Source organism: Phoca vitulina, unplaced genomic scaffold (assembly GCF_004348235.1).
Source record: "Phoca vitulina isolate PV1807 unplaced genomic scaffold, GSC_HSeal_1.0 scaffold35, whole genome shotgun sequence".
In the NCBI taxonomy this organism is placed as follows: domain Eukaryota; kingdom Metazoa; phylum Chordata; class Mammalia; order Carnivora; family Phocidae; genus Phoca; species Phoca vitulina.
This window is the reverse complement of record NW_022589738.1, coordinates 6,505,678-6,525,927: the sequence shown is the minus strand read 5'-3', so window position 1 is coordinate 6,525,927 and position 20,250 is coordinate 6,505,678. Positions and strand designations below refer to the sequence as shown.

Here is a 20,250-nt window from a genome sequence, read left to right as displayed (position 1 = left end):
AAGTCCTGCTAGCATCCTGGCACCCTTAAGGAAAGCTCTATTCTTCACCTCCAGGTGATGACATTTAAGAGGAAGGAGGAAGCAAGGAATGTTATTAAAGTTGATTAAACATTTTCTGTGCCAGGCAACATGTTGGACACCTTATAATTATGAACCCATTCAAACCCATACTAATACTTTGAAGTTGATGCTTTCTGTTACTTTGAGGCAAAATTTACAAGGAGAAATATGGAAAATATGGATTATTTGGCTTAAGAATTTTGGGATGAATTCATGATAGCTAACAGTAATAGAGTGTATCTTATAAACAAAGCACTGTTCTAAGTGCATTGAAGTCTTCACAGCATTACCACAATTTAGGTAATAGTGTTTCCTCATTTTGTAGATGAAAAAGGTAAGACACAGAAAGATCAAGTTATTTGCTCAATATCACACAACTGGAATGTGGCAGAACTGGAATTTGAACCAAGGCATTCTGGGTATAGAGTAAACATTTTTATTCACCGCATTACACCTTCCCTGTGCTTTGTAAAACAAATTTCATCAGTGCAATTTTTTTTTCCTTTCCAAATTCCCTCTGCCTTACCCTGATGTCTTCCAATCAATAGTTTCTTAAAATGAAACACTAAACCAACATTTATTTTTCTGTTTTTAAGAGACTCCTTTCAATGCAAAATTAATCTCTGGTCCTAAAAGTTAATATAGTGATCATTATTGAAGGGGCTAATACACAGAAGGGGTGTGAGGAAGCTCCTAGGATGCTGGTCATATTTTATTTCTCCATCTAGGTGGTGATAATATGAATGTGCTCAGTTTGTAAAAAACTATTTGAGCTAACTCTTAAGATATGTGTACTTTCCTATATGTATATTATACCTCGATAAAATTCTCTTATAAAATAATTTTTATAATCCATACTTAATAAAACAGTCATCTATGAAAACTGCCAATTTATACTATAAAGTGTTGCAATAATTTTCTGGGAGCTGGTCAGCAGCATCCACCAATATGTTTTGAATTATTTTTGGTGTTTCCAGTGCTTCTTGGTATTTCTAGTATCTAAAGATTTGTAATCAGAGAAGTGTCTTGACTTTCTGAGCAACAGAATTGTCCAGAGGCTGACCTTTCTATAACCAGAAGGTCATGCTAAATAATTCCTGTGCTCTTTACCCCTTATTGGAATATTGTATTGATCCCTGTGTATTTTCAGGTTAAGAGACTGATACAACTCTGAAGAGTCAGAAGTTATTTAAATATTTTCACAAATGCATTTCTGTCCCTTTCAATTTATTCTCACTTTGAATTTTTTTCACTTTGTTTCCCCCACTTACCAATCAACCTATCTGATTTTTTTTTCTTTTGAACCTTGTCTGTAGTTCTGTATTTCTTTGTATCATACGGACAATGATCAGGAAGCATCATTATCTCATTTTATGGTCCTTTCATCTTGTTATTTAAGTTAGCAAGGAAGAAGACTATATGTAAGTGAAGGCAGTAAACTGCTGAGTAATATCAAAAGTTCACTTTTTAAAGAAAATATTAGTCATGAAAGGGACTGGAGATGGAGAGCCACAGGGTCATGTGGCCCAAAAAGGGCTTAATGTTTTGTGTGTTTCACAAAATAATTTTCATATACTTGAAAAGAAAGCCACTAAAGATAAGGAATTAAAAAAATATTACTGTTTTCATGACATAAATGTCACTTGCAACAAAAAGGCATGGTACGTGTAGAAGATGAAAAGTGGCGTAAACAAAAGAGGACTTAATGGAAAGTAACCCAAAGAATAAGAAAAAAGAGAAAGGGCTTGAAGCCTCTGACTGTCATCCACGTTTACCAGTATGTGAGTAATTGAATATGGAATGACATATTCCCCCTTTGACTTTTGCTCTTACAGGGATACCAAACTAAGAAAAAACAGAACACACTGTATGTGAGCTCTGCACTTTCTAGTAGATTCACTAATGTACCATAATTGTATTTATATCTAGAATTTGGCCAGAGAAAGAGAAGTCAAAGAGTAATAGAATAAAAAAAAATCCTATATTTATTGAGAGCCTACTATTTGCCAGTCTGTCAGCACACCTACACTGTTTCATTTAAACCTCAGAGGAGTGCTCTGAAGTGGTATTATTTCAATCCCCATTTTACTAGAGTATATTGTGCCTTGGAAAGGTTAAGTCACCTGCCTGAGACAGTGCAGCTAGTGAATAAAAGACTCCAGTTTAAAAGTCAGGGTATGTGTTGTAATGAGCCCTGGGTATTATATAAGACTGATGAATCACAGACCTGTACCCCTGAAACAAATAATATATGTATATACAAATATATATATATATATATATATATATATATATTATATGTTAATTGAATTTAAATTTAAATAATACCCAGTAAAATAAATAAAAGTCAGCTATTTCTGCCTCTCAAAGGTGTGCTACTTTTCTTATACGATAGCTATAATGTTATGGAATGAGGATTTGAATCTAGGAAAGAAATGAAAACCATCCAAGAGAAATGAGATGTTTTGCTTTCCCTGGGGTCTCCATACCACAGGAAGAATAAGACAGCACCTGAAGATCCATGAAGTTATAGGCTAAATATTGTACATTTCATTGAGCATGACTTTAATTGGACCTAGGAGGGGAAATTTCACTCATGAGGGCTTGAAAATGCTTTTAAAACAAACATTCATTAAGAGACGAAGGCAACATTTCCATGAATTTGTAACATAAAACATATGCGTAAACTGTGGGTTGCAGGAGGGGAAGAGGGTAGGGGGATGGAGTAACTGGGTAATGGGCATTAAGGAGGGATCATGGTGTAATGAGCACTGGGTGTTATATAAGACTGATGAATCACTGAACTCTACCTCTGAAACTAACAATACACTATGTTAATTTTAAAAAATTAAAAAAAAAATAAAACCTATGTGTTCATAGACATTTTGAACTGCTGTCACTGTCTAATTTATACTGCCAGACCTGTGGTAAATTCATTCAATCTCATCTGCTAGAAGGATGCCTTGATGGAACATTCTGAGAAGCACGCTATTAGAGAATGTGAATATAACAAATAGAAATTGTATTTGATTTTATGAGTTATGAGAGTCATGTATGATAGCAGGAACTTTTTCTCTGTTCCCTCATTGCTTTCTAAGTGTCCCAACTAGATGTGCCTGGAGGACTCTGATTAGCCTACAGTCCTTCACTCTCTCTCCGTTTTGTTTGATTCCATTTTAAAAGAAAGAATTATAAAATACATTGGCTTGTGTATATGAGTTTGGATCAAAGCAAGATCCTGTTTCCCTTGTTGACCACTGTCTAGACTTCTTGCCCCAAAGCATAAGCTTTATAGTCCTTGTGTCTTGGATGCTAGATGATCCCTATGGCCTTGAGGTTCATGCTTTACTCTGTGCCCCAATACTCATTTCTTTCTCTACCCCTGCTCTTCTTGAATGAACATTTTGCTACCCACATCCTTCCTGGTTTGACAGACTTTGTTATGTATGTATGTAAGTATGTGTGTATGTATCTATCCATCCAGATATATATTTTTAACAAGAACAAGTATCTCTCTCAGCTAACTATATTTTCTTCAAAACTTGACACATTTCAGTGTGTAATATTCTTTTTGTCAATAAATTTAGAAGACACTTGCTTCTCAAATACATCTGTAAAATTTTGCTCCTGGATGAAACAAAACAAAACAAAAGAGAACAGCATTTTTAAGGCACTGTAGACTTTCATCCAATTTGAAAGTAAAGCCTTAATATCAACCCTCCAAATGCCAAGTGATTCCATGTTATATATGAGGTTCTTGAGAGAATTATAAAGCATGCATTCATTTTCTTATTAGTAGAAAGCTTTCCTTAAAGTTTCATAAAAAAACGGCGTGTTGTTTTGAGATTTACTTGTACATAATGTGTAGTAAAGTGTTTTTACATATTCGTATTTTGTGTTGTCTTCTTTTTTCCCCTAGAACTTTTAAGCAGAACTATTAGAGTAGAATTTCAGAAGAATAACTTGTAGTTATCTTTGTCAAAGCATATATGTGGCTTGATTTTCAAAGGACTGGTGGCCTTTTTGCAGGGGTCTGGGTTTCATTAGGTGAAACACCTAGGCATTGACAGGACTTGTTATGGACATGGCTGTGTGGTTGTAGGGAGAGCCTGAATCCTGTCTTTAATCTTGCAAGCTTCAGGGATGCCCTTTGCCTGGTAACCAAGGCTCTTCTTTATTTTTCTTGACCTGCCTGAAATGCAAAGTTTTCATGTGATCGAGGAATGCATGAGACTAACCCAAGCGCCTGAAAACTAATGTTAGTCCCATCATCTGACATTTTGGGGACAGTCTTTCCTGGTCCCCATACCAGGGGAGTTCCCAAAGTTATATGCTCCTGGGTCCCTGTTACTGCTTCTGTGTAGTATTGCCTTTTGGGAATATTTGCTTTCCATGCTGGACTCAAAGACCCACAAGGGCTGGGGGCGTGTCTGTGTGATTTACTAGTGTATGCTCCAGCACCTAGCTCAGGTTTATTGGTGCTCAATAAACATCTGTCACTGATAAATGAGGACTTTCCAGAGAACCTGGGTGATGAAAGAGTTGTGAATGATTTTATATGAAGGGATTGTAGGCTTTCAACCAGAAAAAGAAAATATTTGGGGGCATGACAGAAGAAATAAAATATCTGAAAGATAATCAGATGGAAGGAGGAAAAAGCCCTGGAAGCAGCATGATAAGCTAGGAAAAACCAGCCCCCCCACCAAGTGTTGGACAGTTCTGGGACAGCATTTGGGCCTCACCATCTTCTAGTTTCATGACAAAGAGCCACATGTTCAACTTCTTTTTCTCATCTGTAAGATGAGTATATGAATACTAACCCACAGCTATATTACAAAGATAAGATCCACTCATTTGGTGAAGTGTTTCTCATGAGTAGTTGCTACCAAAATACGAGATGCTATGAGTGGTTATTATTCTTTCTCAGTACAATTCCCAAGTAAAGAACTGAGAAAAATAGACACAAATATGTCACAGGTGTATTTCAACTCAATTAAAATCAGATCTTTCTAACATCTGAGCCATGCAATATGAAAATGGATCATTTTGAGGCAGTATTCAAACTGTATATTCAGAGAAAGCATGCTCTAGGGATGCAGGATGGTGGGCCTTCTATGATTATGTTATAGAGCCAAGTACATGAAACAGTTAAATTGTAAGCACCTACCCAGGACAAATTGTATGTGGACTTTGTTTCTTTGTATGTGTACTTCTCTCTCCTTCATAGAGTCAGCATTCAAAAAGTTGAGTTAATTAGACCAATTAGGCTACAGATATCTAACTCATGTTATTAAAAAATTTTTAAATAGATTTGACCTAATGATGATATATTGTTTTTTGTTTTTTACTTGGCAGATGAAGAATTAGATACATTAGATTAGATACATTAAATATTCTTAAACATAACTTTAAATTTTAAAAGGCATAGTCATGGAAATGGATCACTGGAAGAGTGCTTTGTTTGATTGGGTATATTTCATATTTCAGTTTGGGAAGCAGCACATAGAGAACCTCTTCAGTGACCTACAGGATGGGAGACGCCTCCTAGACCTTCTGGAAGGCCTGACAGGGCAAAAACTGGTACGTGACTTATTTATAAGAAAGTTCACATTAACCTTAGGATAATTTACTAAGAAACCAGAAACTAACTCAGTATAGTTGTTCTAGATCTAGTAAAATTCACTAATTTAATAATTACTCATTTAACTAACAATACAGGACCTATTCCTGAATAAAACAATCTTGTAATCTTATTTTTATTTTGGCATATTCTATCATACACAGAACTAGAAGGTGAAATTTTTCAGTCACGTAATTTATGCTAATTAATAGATATTATTTATTTGTAATGTTTGGTATCTTTGTTATTGAATGTTTTATAAGGCTTTTAGTCATCATGATCTTTTAAGTTTAATTTCATTTTTTATATGACAAGAACACTTAACTTGAGATATGGAAAATGGGGAGTGCCGGTCAACAGGTATAAAGTTTCAGTTATGCACAATGAATAAGTTCCAGAGATCTGCTGTACAACATTGTTTCTATAGTTAATAATACAGATCTTCCTTGACTTACCATACAGTTACGTCCCTATAAATCCATCACAGATTGAAAATATCCTAAGTTGAAAATGCATTCAATACACGTAATCTACTGAACTTCATAGTTTAGCCTAGCCTGCCTTAAACATGCTCAGAATGCTTACATTAGCCTACAGTTGGGTAGAATCATCTCACACGAAGCCTATGTTATAACGAAGTGTTGACTATCTCATATAATGTATTGAATGGTATACTGAAAGTGAAAAACAGAATGGTTGTTAAGTGTATCAGTCATTTACTCTCATGATCGCATGGCTGACTTGTAGCTGTGGCCCACTGACCCTGCCCAGCATTATCAGAGTAGAATACTGGATATTGTTAGCCTGGGAAAAGATCCAAATTCAAAATGTGAAGTATGGTTTTTGCTGAATGCATATCACTTTTGCACCATTATAAAGTCAAAAAATCCTAAATCAAACTATCATGTCGGGGACCATCTGTACTTTATTGTGCCCTTAAAAATTTGAGATGCAGGGGCACCTGGGTGGCTCAGTTGTTAAGCGTCTGCCTTCGGCTCAGGTCATGATCCCAGAGTCCTGGGATCAAGCCCCACGTCGGGCTCCCTTCTCGGTGGGAAGCCTGCTTCTCCCTCTCCCTCTGCTTGTGTTCCCTCTCTTGCTGTGTCTCTCTCTGTCAAATAAATAAATAAAATCTTTAAAAAAAAATTTCTTGAGATGTATATCTCTTTTTAGAAGTCAATATGGCAGGCATCATAATGGTAGAGTTTCTAAAACTCCACAACTGGATAAATGAGTTAATCTGCATATTGTCATGCACTGTACAAATGTCAGTTTAGAAATTGTAGGATGAGATAGGATTTTGGGGTTTGAGAGTGAGGGTTAGAAAACCAAAGATTCTTGGGGTTTTGAGCTTCAGTGATGAAAGCAGTTAAGGTAATGTTGACAGAAAAGTTTTCCCTTGGCCCTATTTGGCGTTATATAAGTTTTCTAGGCTCAAGTCTCTTTTATACTTTCCTTAAATGTGTGGAAATTACCTCACTTATCTCCCTTACCAAGAAGTCCTTATGCAATGTTGTTTCTCTTTCCTGGTCATGCAGAAATCCCCAAATGGGCTATGGAATGAAGAGATGGTAACCAAAATAGCTTCTATTGAGGAAAAGAAAATGCTATCGTTTTTCTTGAGGAGGGGTTGATTCATGCTAAGAAAGTTCTATGACAAGGACAATTAACCCAAAGCCCTTAAGTGTATTATATTAATGCCTCGCAGCCTAAGTTCATTTAAAATAGTCAAACTTTGAAGTGAAATGTATAAATGGTTTCGTTTCTAGTAGATTGTCTCTCTGCCGGGCAGTAAACATTGTTTCAATTTACTTTCAGCCAAAAGAAAAAGGATCCACAAGAGTTCATGCCCTGAACAATGTCAACAAGGCACTGCGTGTCCTGCAGAAAAATAATGTAAGTGGAGACCTGGACAGAGTCTGGATACCATGAGACAGCATGCCTAATGTTTGAGTGAGGGCTTTGGCCCCCAAAGCAGGGAAAGCTTCTTAAGTTCTCTAGTAAATCAAAGTAGTGATCTTTAAGAGTATGTGTTCTGTTTCATGTGGATCTGCTGGTGGCTAATCACATGATTCAGGAAGCAAATGTATGCAGTCACAGAGGGCAGGGAAGGGCATGAGTCAGACCTGATAGGGCACTCTGTGTTGTTTGCGGATTTTACTTGATGCACTTACATTTGGGAGACAGATTAAGTCCTGTGGTGACCCTCAGTTTCCTAGAGAAGTGTTCTGTACAACAAATGGCTTTTAGTTGGCTGAATCTTTTTTTTTTATGTATCAAGTGTGCAGACATGATGATGATAAAGTTTGTTTGAATTAAGGCCGCATTTATTAGACACCACATCCAAGTATGAAAGTTACACAGAACAATCGCTATTTCAACTCACAGAACTGCAAATTTGTTTCCTATTGCTAGGTTTGATTTAGTTGAACAAGATGAAAATATATGTATGGTATTAGAAAGTCAACAATTATACCTAAATAAGTATGTAGATGAAAGAAGTTCTGGTCTCATTAGAGTGACTTTGAGATTTCTCACCAACTTCCTACAATCTTTCTAATTGACCAATACATTTACCAGGCACTTAGTACCTCCCTAATTACATTACATCTCTCTTTCAAGGATAAATTCAAATAAATTGCTTGCATACTCTTACAATAACCATCATCAGTGATAGATGAGTCATGATGTGTCCTCCCCCAAATGTTGTTCAGCTCATCTGGTACAGAGAAGGCATCACATGGGAAATGATAGTGAAGGCTGTGCAGCATTTGGTTGATTTTATGAATTTAGCGTTATTGTCATATTTAATCTATGAAAATTGCTTTATAGAAACATTATACATTTTTATTATTTCTGAAGTGATTAACTGTATATTTTCAAATTTTCAGGCAGAATTTCAAATTGCAGACAGAATAAGACGGTCTATAAAATGTTTGCCTCAATATTAGTCTGATAGATCCTTTTGAAAGATCAATATCACATAAGTTAAGAATATTGTTTAGAGATATTAGAATTTACATGAAGAAAAATCTTTTTCAGTTCCCCATATTCCATTACAAAATATGAAAGCCAGGAAGACAGCAGAGAATTCAAAGAATTATTGGTTTCAGTCGACTTGATGTAGTTGATCTCTTCCCACCAAGAAAATACCATGTTAAGCAATAGGTTGTTGGATCTCCTCTAAAATAGTAGATTAATGTAGCCATAGATTTTGTTTGGTAAGAGGGTTTTTTTTCACATACTGGTTATTGATTATGAATTTTTGGGTTTCCTGTATATGTTATAATTATTAATTTCACAGTTTTCAATATAAGACTGAAAGAAATTCTGGCAATAAAACAGAGAAACCATAAAAGAAAATCCCTGTGACTTTGAGATAACCAAATATTTCTTAGATGTGAAACCAAAGGCATGATTCAAAAAGAGAAAAATGAACTTCATCAAAATTATGAGTTGTTCATATGTTCTGGATATGAATCCTTCATTTTATGCATTGCAAAGGTATTTTCTGCCTCTGGATTACATTTTACTCAATGATAAACCAAATTCTTCATTCTGGTGCAGTTCATTTTTATAAATGTTCACTTTTATAATTTTGTGTCCTTTTTAAGAAACATTTGCCTGCCCAAAACCATTAGGATATTATATTTTGTTGTCATCTATATAGACTTCTTTGTTCTACCATTTGAATTTAGATCTGTATTTCACCAGGAATTGATTATTGAGTTTGACGAGGAATGAGTTAAGATTCAGGTTCTTTTTTTTCATTTGGAATCTAATTGTCACAACACCATTTATTAAAAAGAATGTTACTTATTCATTGCTCTCTAATACTAGGTATGTCATAAAAATGTCTCAATACAAATGTTCTGTTTTTGGACTTCAATTCACTTCCACTTTCTCTTTGTTTATACATGCACAAATACCATGCCCTGTGGATTACTGCAGTTTTATAACACATCCTGGTATCTGGTGAGCTAGGTTCCCCCACTTTTTTCTTGTTCAGTGTTTTCTTGGTTATACTGACCCATTGTATTTCTCTCTTTATTTTACCATCATTTTTTAAATTTCCAAATAAATCCTGTTTGGAATGTGATCAACAGTGAGTTAAATTTATAGATCAGTTTGGGGAGAATTAATACCTTTATACTATTGAGCATTCCAGATTTCTCCTATGATTTTCCTCTATAGTTTATTTATTTTTAAAAATTTTAGGTTTTGCAGAATGAGCAAAAAAATCCAATAGAAAAAATGGGCAGAAAATTTGAACAGGAACTTCACAAAAGAGGCTGTTCAAAAATTGAAGAATAATATAAAAAAGTGTTCAACCTTAGCAGTAATTAGGGAAATTCAAGTTAAAAATGCAATGAGTTACTAATACAAATTCATAAAAATGGCTGAAATTAGAAGGGCTAATAATGCTGAGGGTGAGGATTTGGAATAACCTGAACTCCTAATTGGTGGAAATGTAATTCAGACAACCATTGAAAATAGTTTGGTATTATATACTAAATGCAAAACTGCATAATTCTTATAACCCAACAGTTTTGCTCTGAGGCATATAACTACCATTTCTGTGCGTGTATGTGTGTGTGTTGTGTGTGTGTATATGTGTATGTGGAGAGAGAGAAAGAGAGAGAGAGAGAATGTTCATAGCAGCTTAATTTGTAGTAGCCTAAACTGGAAATGACTGCAGTATATTCACATGATAGCATATTATAAAGCAATGAAAATAAACAAATGATAGCTATATACAATACATGGGATGGATCAATCTCCTGAAAGAGGTTTGAGCAAAAGAAGTGAGACACAAGAGTATACCTACTGTGATTTCTTTTAATTAAATTTCAAAAAACAGGCAAAATTGTTCCATGGGTTTAAAAGTCAGAAGAGTGGTTACATTTTGGAAGGAGTGAAGCAGTAAAATGCACAAGTGAATCTTCTCAGGTGTCGAAAATATTGCGTATTTTGACCTGGTGCTCGTTACATAGGAGCATTTGCTCTGAGAAAATTTTTCAAGGTCTACACTCAAATACACTTTCCTGTATATATGTTATACCTCAATACTTATTTTTAAAAAGGTTTAAGAAACAGAGGAACCTATAAAGGTAAAGTAAACCTAACCTTACAACCTCCCAAATGCCAAACAATGGCCTGTGTATCAATCTGACAATATATCCTGTATTTTCTCATGAAATTGTTTAATGAAATGTGATAAGTGAGTATACAAAATTAGAATATGATTAATGTATATTATAGATCTTTTCTCAGATGGTCGTATTTCTTTCTGAAAATAGGAAACCTTGAGTACCTCCCATTGTTTCAGCAGGCAAAGACCCCAGAATGAGGGCTTCAATTTGAGAAGGAGCCCTTCAAGAGCAGATTTCCACCCTGCTCCCATCTGAGCAAGGGCCTTAATAGGGAATGGCATAAAACTGAGGTCTCTGTATGAAAGGACAGAATCTCAAGTAAAAAATTTTCAAGTGGAAACCCAAACCAAGAGTGAAATAACCTTTACTTGAAGTAGCCCCAGGCTAAAAGACGCAGAATATAAATGTGCAAAGGTAAATTTATTATCATTTTATACTTCTCCATTGTTTTGTAACAGAAGAAAGTACAAAAGAAATGGAAACGATTCCAAGGAACCGTGTTTATTAGTCTCTGATTATTACCATGAAGAGTAAACACACAATTAAATCAAAGAGAATGTTCAAGAGCAGGATTTTTTCCCTTAAAGATGGGCTTAGGTAGTCTACATTAGATGAAGAAGTGAGCCTGGGGCAGGATATCCATAAAGCTGCATATTAAATAAAATAGTAGATAAGACTATTTCAAATTTCCTTTTAAAAGTCACAGATTCTCAAATTAGAATCCACTATAGAAGGCATCGATTGGAGATTTTTATAAATCATACCTTAAACAATAATGTTAGTATATTTACATTCAGCACATTATTTCCTGAGTGTCTCCTATGTGTTCAGTTGTGTTCTAGGGGGTAGGAGCACTATGGTCATTTATCAGAACAGACACAACCCTTTATGTCATAGAGTTTACGGTCACATACCAGGGGACATTAAACATTTAGAATGTAGTGATAGCTAAGTGAACGAATAAGAGATAAACAGAATAGGAGGTGTGGGAAGACCTCTCAGTTAAGCTGTGATATAGCTAAAGCCTGGAAGGAAGAGAGGGAGTGAGCCATGGGATTCTCTACAGGAAAATGGCCCAAGTAGAGGGATAGAAGGACCTTGAAGAGAAAAAAACAAACATTTGCAAATAGGACTCACTAGGTGGACAGGACTGAGTGTGGAGAAAACACAGGAGAGCAGGGGATCAGAGAGGTAGCAGGGTGGGTGTGGGAGGGGGGCAAACGTGGGAAGACATGGTTAGGCTTTGAACTTTGTGCTGAAGGAGATGGCAATGACTAAAAATAAAGGCGCTACTATAAATTGAACTGCTAATAAAATATGTTCTTTTAAAATTAGAGAAAAAGTTAATAAATAATAACAAAGAGAAATTTAAGTATTTAAGAGAGTACCATTTTTACCCAGGAAAGTTATAATCAGTAATTAAAACAAAATACAGGGGCACCTGGGTGGTGCAGTCCGTTAAACGTCTGACTCTTGGTTTCAGCTCAGGTCCTGGGCTCAGGTCATGATCTCAGGGTGGTGAGATCAAGCCCTTTGTTGGGCTCTGCGCTCAGCGCAGAATCTCCTTAAGACTCCCTCCCCCTCTCCCTATGCCCCTCTCCCCCGCTCTCTCTCCCTCTCTCCAAAATAAAACACTACATCAAAAACTAATGATGTACTGTATGGTGACTAACATAACATAATAAAAAAATAAAAAAAAAATACATCTTTAAAAAAATAAAATCAAACAATACAACTTACTGTGTAATAGAAATTCTACTAAAACCACAAAGAAAATTTAATGGAAATATATTTTTTGACATTATAAGCTGCTTTATTTTTCCAAAAATTAGAATGTCTTTGCAATGCCCATGGGTGAAAATCCCCTACTGATAGAGTGTTCTAGTTGGGTCGAAAGGCTGCTGATAACAAGAGAGGCAGCTAAAGCCAATTATTAGCATAAGGTTAAAGCACGGCCTGGCAAATGCCTGCCAGGGGCACTACACAAAAGGAATGTCTGTGAAGCCCCTTTGTGGGACCCTGCAGCCACCCCCTGAGTTCCCTTGGGCCCCTTGGGTGGAAGGGATCCTGTAAATCTCCCCATTTCTGTCTGGTTTTCTTCACCTCATCCTCTACCCTGGCCATCCCTCATCGAATTCTCTTATCTCCTCACTCCTCACATGCATATGGCTATGGCCTCATATTCCTTGAGGCACAGAGCCAGCCCCTTGTTGGTTTGTCTTCTGGCCTTCCTGGGTACACCATCCCCAGCTGGGCGCTTTCCTGCAGCCTTTGGTTCACTGGCTGGCTTTCCTTCTCCTTTTTGCTTTCCTTCATTCTTCACTCTCTGGGTTTTCTTCTTTTGGCTTTGCCTTGCACTCTGGCTTTCCCTCACTCTCTGGCTTTCCCTCTTTTGGCTTTGCCACAGTCCCTGGCTTTTCCTTGTCCTTTACAATTTCCTCATTTTCGCCTTTCCCTTGTGATCTGTCTTTCTCTCATTTTCTGACTTTTCCTTATTTCCCAGAGTACAAGCTACTTCTGTTTTTGCCGCATCCCATGGCCATTCTTTGTATTCCCTCTTTCCTTGGTTCTCAGGCATTCCTTCATTTTCATTGCAGAATGTTTCCATGTTGAGGTTGCCTGTCCTGCAGGGATTCTGGACAGGTTCCCCCTCCTTTTGTAGCCCTGCAGAGTGCTGCGGGGCCAGCGCAGGCCTGTGCCTCCTGGGGCTCTCCCAAGTCCCAAGTCCCCTGGCCCCTCGCACGCAGCTCCAGGCAGCTCAGGGAGCTGGAGCTGGTTCCTCGTGGGTGATGGCAGTGGACTGGAACCCAGGGTCAGAAGTATATTTTTATTCAGTCTTTAATTCGCCATTGTCATATTTGAACACATTTAGCAGCAAATATATATATATATATATAGAGAGAGAGAGAGAGAGGGAGAGAGAGAGAGAAAGAATACGGATAGCATAAACTGTAGATTTAATAACGATTTTCCTCCCATTGATAGTCCAAAGCACAGATGATTCTACAAAATATGTGTGCATTATGTACAAACCTCCTGCCCCATAAAGTTGGATTTGCAGGAAAAGCAATAGTTTATAATTTAATTTAAATTTGCTAAATCCAAATCTGAGCTCTCAAACAGGCATTCGGAAAATTCTTTGTCATTATTAGGAATGTTCTTCCCTATCCCTAGGAATGGCCAGAGATCAGTAGACCTATGTGGTGCCTTTCATAGGCAGGGGAAAAGCCATTCATCTTCAGTCCACTGAAGTATCCACTGATAGATTCACCACCGAAGTGCAAGTCTTCTTGTGAAGCCAAGTGTCTTATTAACAGTTCTGCTATGAAACAGAAAGCCTGCAAAGACAAAGCTGAAGAGACTGTAATGAAGGGAATAGATACAGAAATGTGAGGAGAGTTAAAGGAACTAACAATGAATGGTGAAGCATGCAGGGACTAGCATGAGTTAATAGCCTTTATTCCTAAACCTAAAGAGATGAAAGGGAGAGAGCTGTTACCTTCAACCAATGAAAGCTCCAACCTTGTGAGAGGGGCCACTGGCCAGCAACTGTGACATACGTATCTAAAAAATGAAGTTACTCTCAAATCTTGGCCTGCTGGGGGAGTTGGAAGATCGATACCTTGGTCTCTCTATCCAATCTTCCAATATCCTGTCAACGCCATTCATTGCTTAAGCTCAACTGGAAGCCAGAAGGTGAGAGGTCCTAGGTGATAAAGTCATTTTATACTAGATGAGTCATCTAATACACAGAAGGGGTGAAGAACTGGGGAGGGGGCAGAGAATAACCAGCATTCCAAATATCTCTATTTTCTGGTCAGATGGGGACTTGAGATTATCTATACCGAGAGTCTTAATGTTGGCTAGGGTCCAACCACGCTGCATGTATCAGGAAGCCATTCACTTTTGAAAGCATACCACCTCTATTTGCTGACAGGGAGCAGAGATGGTTTCTGGCTAATTTTGGAACCAGCCAATATCATATCCCTTCCCCATGCTTCTGGGGAACATCAGAGCCAGAAAAGGAAAACAGACTATGAGTTCTTTCTTATTTCTGCTCTGCTGTACAAACTTACCAAAGGCATAGGAGAAGATAAATACATAAAAAAATATTCCTTCCCTATGTACAAATATGGCTAATATATTAGGATGCAGTGAGAGTATTGTTAAGTACGTAAAAAGAAGAGCTTGTAAAGTATATACTCTGATAATAATAGTGTAATATTAGAAATTAATAATACTTTTAAAAATTCAATTTGATTAATTTAAAATGTTTTGTATAAGGAATCAAGAGTATAAATCCACATTTGTGTAGGAAAAAGCATTCCATGAGAAATGGCCTAGGTTTTACTCAGAGGTTCAATTTGTGTCTTTGCTTTTATTTTCATTAAAAAAAAGATAAAATAAATTAATTCAAGATTTCAACCATAAATGTTACAAAAAGAAAAAAAATGCCCTAAGGAAAGTAGAAAATAAAAGATAAATGAAGAAATAAATAAGTCAGAAAGAAGTAGTAAAATAATAAAATAGACTAATCTCATAAATTTAATCAGGAAAAGGAGGGGGGAAAGCAAATATATGCAATTTAAACACAGAAAGAAAATATTAAGCACAAGTTTAAGAGATACAGAAACCAAAAATGGAATCTACACAGAAATATATGTTGGTAATAAAAAAGCAATTAAATTAGATGATGTTCTATTTAAAATAATAAATTATGAGAATTAACATAATGGAATATAGACTACCTTAATCAATAGCCAAGAGAAGTTAAGAAATCATAAAATTAAACAAAACCAATCTTTCACAAAGGATTCTGAGTCTAATGGCACCAGAGGTAAGTTTGTCCAAACTTTAAGAAATTGACAATTGCTGATAGAAAATCATTAGGGGCATCACAGTTCTACAAATCTATCCACACCCCTAAGTTTTAAAATCACTTGAAAAAAGTTAGCCCTCCCTGTTGTTAAAGGGGTATTAGAAGCTTCCCTTTTGAAAGGCTACTTTGTGGGAGTTTCAAAATCTTAGGTAAAGTCCATTTTGTTTTCTCCTTCCTTCTTAGGATCTTGTCCACTTTGGCCTATTCCTCTGCCATAAATGACCCATTTTAGCACATTTCCTTGTTCTCAAGTAGCAACTCAATTTGCCTCCATGCCTCAGTTTCCTTTCCTTTCTCTGTCCTGACGTCTAATTTGCTATCCTCACTCAAATGCCACTCACAGCTTAGCTCTGTAGAGCTCAGACACCACATTTATGTTCTGATTTGCATTCTCTGTAGTGGCTATTTTAGCATGAAGTTATTTCTGCTATCAATAATTTATTTTCAAAACCACTTATTGAGAATAAAGTACTTCCAAGTGCAGTGATACCTTTATTACAATATTTGCTGAGAGCAAAGCTCATTTGTAATAAAGTTGGCCATGGTTTAAAAAAGCAAACAAAAGAAAGTACAAAATCCTGTGAAATAGAGGCTGACTGTACCGAGTGGTTAAGCTTATCTTCACACCAGCTCAAGATATAAAACATAGCCACAGCTTGCATTTCCTTGCTACTTGTTGAAGTTAGATAAAGCAAATCACGGGTAACAGAAACATCTCTCATATTGCCATTCTACCATTCCTTTCCCCTTCTCCAGTTTTGTTTGTGACAGTCTCCATCAGACATTGTGAATTCAGTTCTACAGGTCTTTAACCATATTGTCTCTCAAATGAAAAGAAACATTTGATGGGTCATTTTAATTTGTTTATTGATAGATTTTTTCCCCCTTAGATATAAGTAAGTTCCAGTCAGTGAGTTTCCTCTACCAGAGATTTGACATTTTCATCACTTTATGTCAAATTGAATAATGAATGATTTTTTCCACTGTTAAAAGAATTTAGCCATTAAAAATCTGGTAGGAAGATTTAACTGTCCATCGTATTTTAAACTGCCCTCTGGATACATCATGGTACCTGTCTTCCATTAATTGGCTAAATTCTAGTTTGTTTCCTCTTCTTCCGTCCCAAGATTTCCATGTGTTGTTGTTTTTTTTAAGATTATTTATTTATTTATTCGAAAGAGAAAGAGACAGAGAGAGAGAGCGAGAGAGCAGGAAGGAGCAGAGGGAGAGGGACAAGCAGGGGCTTGATCCTAGGACCCTGAGATCGTGACCTGAGCCAAAACCAAGAGACAGACACTTGACCAACTGAGCTACCCAGGCACCCCCAAGATTTCCATGTTTACATTTTATGAATCTCAATGCCTCTTTGAAGTCATAGAATACACTCCATCATTATTTTAAAGATTCATACAAGAAATGTAGTGTTGTAATACATCCTGGGTATATAGTATACCAGGACTTGCTGATTTAATATGATTTAATATTAGCTGACACAGTTGTAGATCTCATACTTATGTTCTGTACACCACTCTCATCAACTGTCTATGACAAAGCGGCAAATTTTTACCAAGTAACTTCAAATGTATAAGTAGTACAAACGTGAAGTAGCACAAAACAAATAAGATCATTTTTATACATTTAAACCACAAATCCAAAGTGAGTATTTAAAAGCCTAGGTTGAAATTTCAAACGTCAGCTATGTTCATATATTCACTTAATCACATAATTGAAAATTGTCACTGAATTAGATTGAATGGTTGTCAAATGTCACTGATCTGAAAAATGACATAGCATTCACTCTTCCTGGCATATGATCTTAGATAAAGAGGGTTCTAAAGTGTTCTTTAAAACTAGTATTTTATGTGTTCTTTAAGTATTCAGAGACTTAAATAGCCATATAATACATATTTTGGAGTATGTCAGAACATAGTATCTTTGACTGAATATAAACTGCTTCCATTTATTACTCATAAAATCCAGTGTTCAGATATAAATTCCAAATTTTAAGTTAATTTATGTTAGACAAGTATTAGTTCTTACACTGAATTTTCAGTCCATGCAATAGGACTTTACTATGTCTGCACCTTATATATGTTCATTCTGAGGATCCAGAAGAAGTATATCCTTTTAACTCTGTCACTTACTAACTCTGGGATTTTTGCCAAATGATTCCATGACTTAAGTTCCACTTCATCATCCCTGAAATGTACTAATAGAAATGGTTGTACTTATTTCAGAATATTCTTTTATGGAATATAGAAATTATACACAAACATATACTGTAATATTTAAATTCATTTTCAGATGCAATGGGAAATTACTACTCTTAGAAATGAAGCTAATTCTCATTTAAAATAATTTCATAAGGTGAGTTGGTTATCCTCCCCCCGATCAGTGCATTTCTTGCATCAAGGTAATATAGTATTTTTTCTTGCATATTAAACTCAAAATTGAGGTAGCCATCTATTATAGTGAATGTTAGTCATGTAACTTAAAAGTTTTCGGGGTTACTATTGCCAAATTTTCCCCTTGAAATCAGTATACATGGCTCAAGGTTAGAAAGCTATGGCTGTATTGGGTTCTGGTTTCAGTAAAGTAGCATTCTATATTCTATATTGCTGGGTGTAAGATATATATAGTATTTATAAAAATTCAAATATTATTATAGTATAAATAATATTACACTGAAAGTATATACATCTTTTATTCTATGTTGTGAAATTATTACTGAGGACAGAGTTCATTTTCTCAAATGATGCCTTCTAGTATATAATATTCCATATATGAAATTGTGCTGAGTTGAGCTATAGGAGCTACTTTGCCAGAAAGTTCAGTCCTGCATTTTATGATCAATGAAACTACCTGCATTGAAACCTCTGGTTTGATATATTTGTTTTAATTTTCTTTTACCCCTTTAATGTTTCTATTTTCTTAACATTATGGAGTTTTTAAAACTTAGCTGCTTCAAATCTTTATTGCCAAAGAGGCAGTGTATAAGCAAGTAAAAACACGGTTCCGTTAAAAAGAACTACCTTGTGACAAGTGATTGTAATCGTAAAAAAATCCAAAATATAGAGAAATTTGAACTTATTTCACTAGTCCTTAGGCAATTTGATAGAACAGTCCATTTTTTAGTCTGTCTCCTTCTTTACTATTTAACATGTGGCATATGGTAGATGGTGAAAAATTTTAACAAATGACTAAGTATGTAAAGCTTAATCATTGAAAGTAGGGATAGTATCTTCACAGCAAGCATTGGACCTAGAACTAAGTCTTAGGATGCATTCTAGGTCAAAATGTGCTTTTAAAAGGTGGGTATTAAGGAGGGCATGTGATGTGTTGAGCACTGGGTGTTATACGCAACTAATGAATCACTGAACACGACATCAAAAACTAATGATGTACTATATGGTGGCTAATTGAACTTAAGAAAAAAGAAAAAAAGAAAACATAAAATGCATCAGTGAAAAATAAATAAATAAAATTGCACTTTAAAAGTTTCTGCCAATTTTCATACCATTAAAAAAATAAAAATAAAAAAAGGTGTTTTCTAGTATAAACTTCTTTATTTGTATAAAATTTAAAAAAATTCTTTTTTGGAAGATAGATATATGAGAGGAAATAAAGACAACCTGCTAAGTGGAGAGCCAAATCCACAAAAGCCAATGCAGCCCACCCTTTAGGTTGTGTATACTGAACTATTCGTCATTGAATTATGAAAGATATGCATCTCTCAAGGGAAAAAAATAAGTATGATTTATGTCTATAGGTCTTAAAATTTTACATAAATTTTAAACACAGTATAACAGCACATGCTGTAGAAACAGCAAAACTACTTTGGTTTTCCTGCATTTTTTGATCATTTAAATGCATTATATTTGGAAGGATTACATAAATACTTGAGGAATTTCTCTTGAATATGGAGAAGTCTCTTTAGCTTGACTACACAATGGCAGATGTTTTATGAAAAGGGCCTCACACATTTTAAAAGCAAATCCTAGTTGTCTAGAATGTTGGAATGAAATTCTCAGTTATAAGCAATTTATTTGAGAGAAATGTATGGGTATAAAAAACAAATAAATAGAAGGTAGAAGTATCTGCATGAGGTTGAAGTATCAGGAAGGATCTTTATATAATAAATTCCAATGCATGATAGTTTCTTAACTGTTAGTCACTGTTTAAGATTCTGGTTAAGGAAATCTACCCAAACTTTTAAGGATGACATTCCATGGTTCCTTTTGAAGTCTTGTCATTCTTTGTGAAGTCATAAGATTCAATTTGCAGCATTTTTTGGTTAAACTCACATACTTAGACTGATGAGGAAAATGATGGCTTACCTTTGTCTCCTACCCCATCCCTAATTCCAAAAATGCTCAGATTGTATTCTGCATATCAAGGAACTGAAGTCACTTCTTAGGATAAATCTTGAAATCTGAAATGTCTTAAAGAACCACATCCTTTGAAGCCCATGTGAGGGACGTCCGAACCCTAACCTCATTTCATTTGGCTGAATGATACAGGATGGTTCCCATGTTGAA

General features: G+C 35.6%; 1 protein-coding gene and 1 pseudogene across 13 annotated transcripts in view; one reads left to right on the top strand and one right to left on the bottom strand.

Moving 5' to 3' along the window:
• DMD (dystrophin) overlaps positions 1-20,250 on the top strand; it is a 2,446,616-nt gene that overhangs the window by 766,089 nt on the left and 1,660,277 nt on the right. For all 13 annotated transcript variants that reach the window (XM_032426633.1, XM_032426634.1, XM_032426635.1 and 10 more), the window contains exons 3-4: positions 5,548-5,640; positions 7,499-7,576. In XM_032426633.1, coding sequence (XP_032282524.1) covers positions 5,548-5,640; positions 7,499-7,576 — 171 coding nt within the window. The remainder of the gene's footprint in view (positions 1-5,547; positions 5,641-7,498; positions 7,577-20,250) is intronic.
• On the bottom strand, positions 12,721-13,570 carry LOC116646096 (annotated as a pseudogene).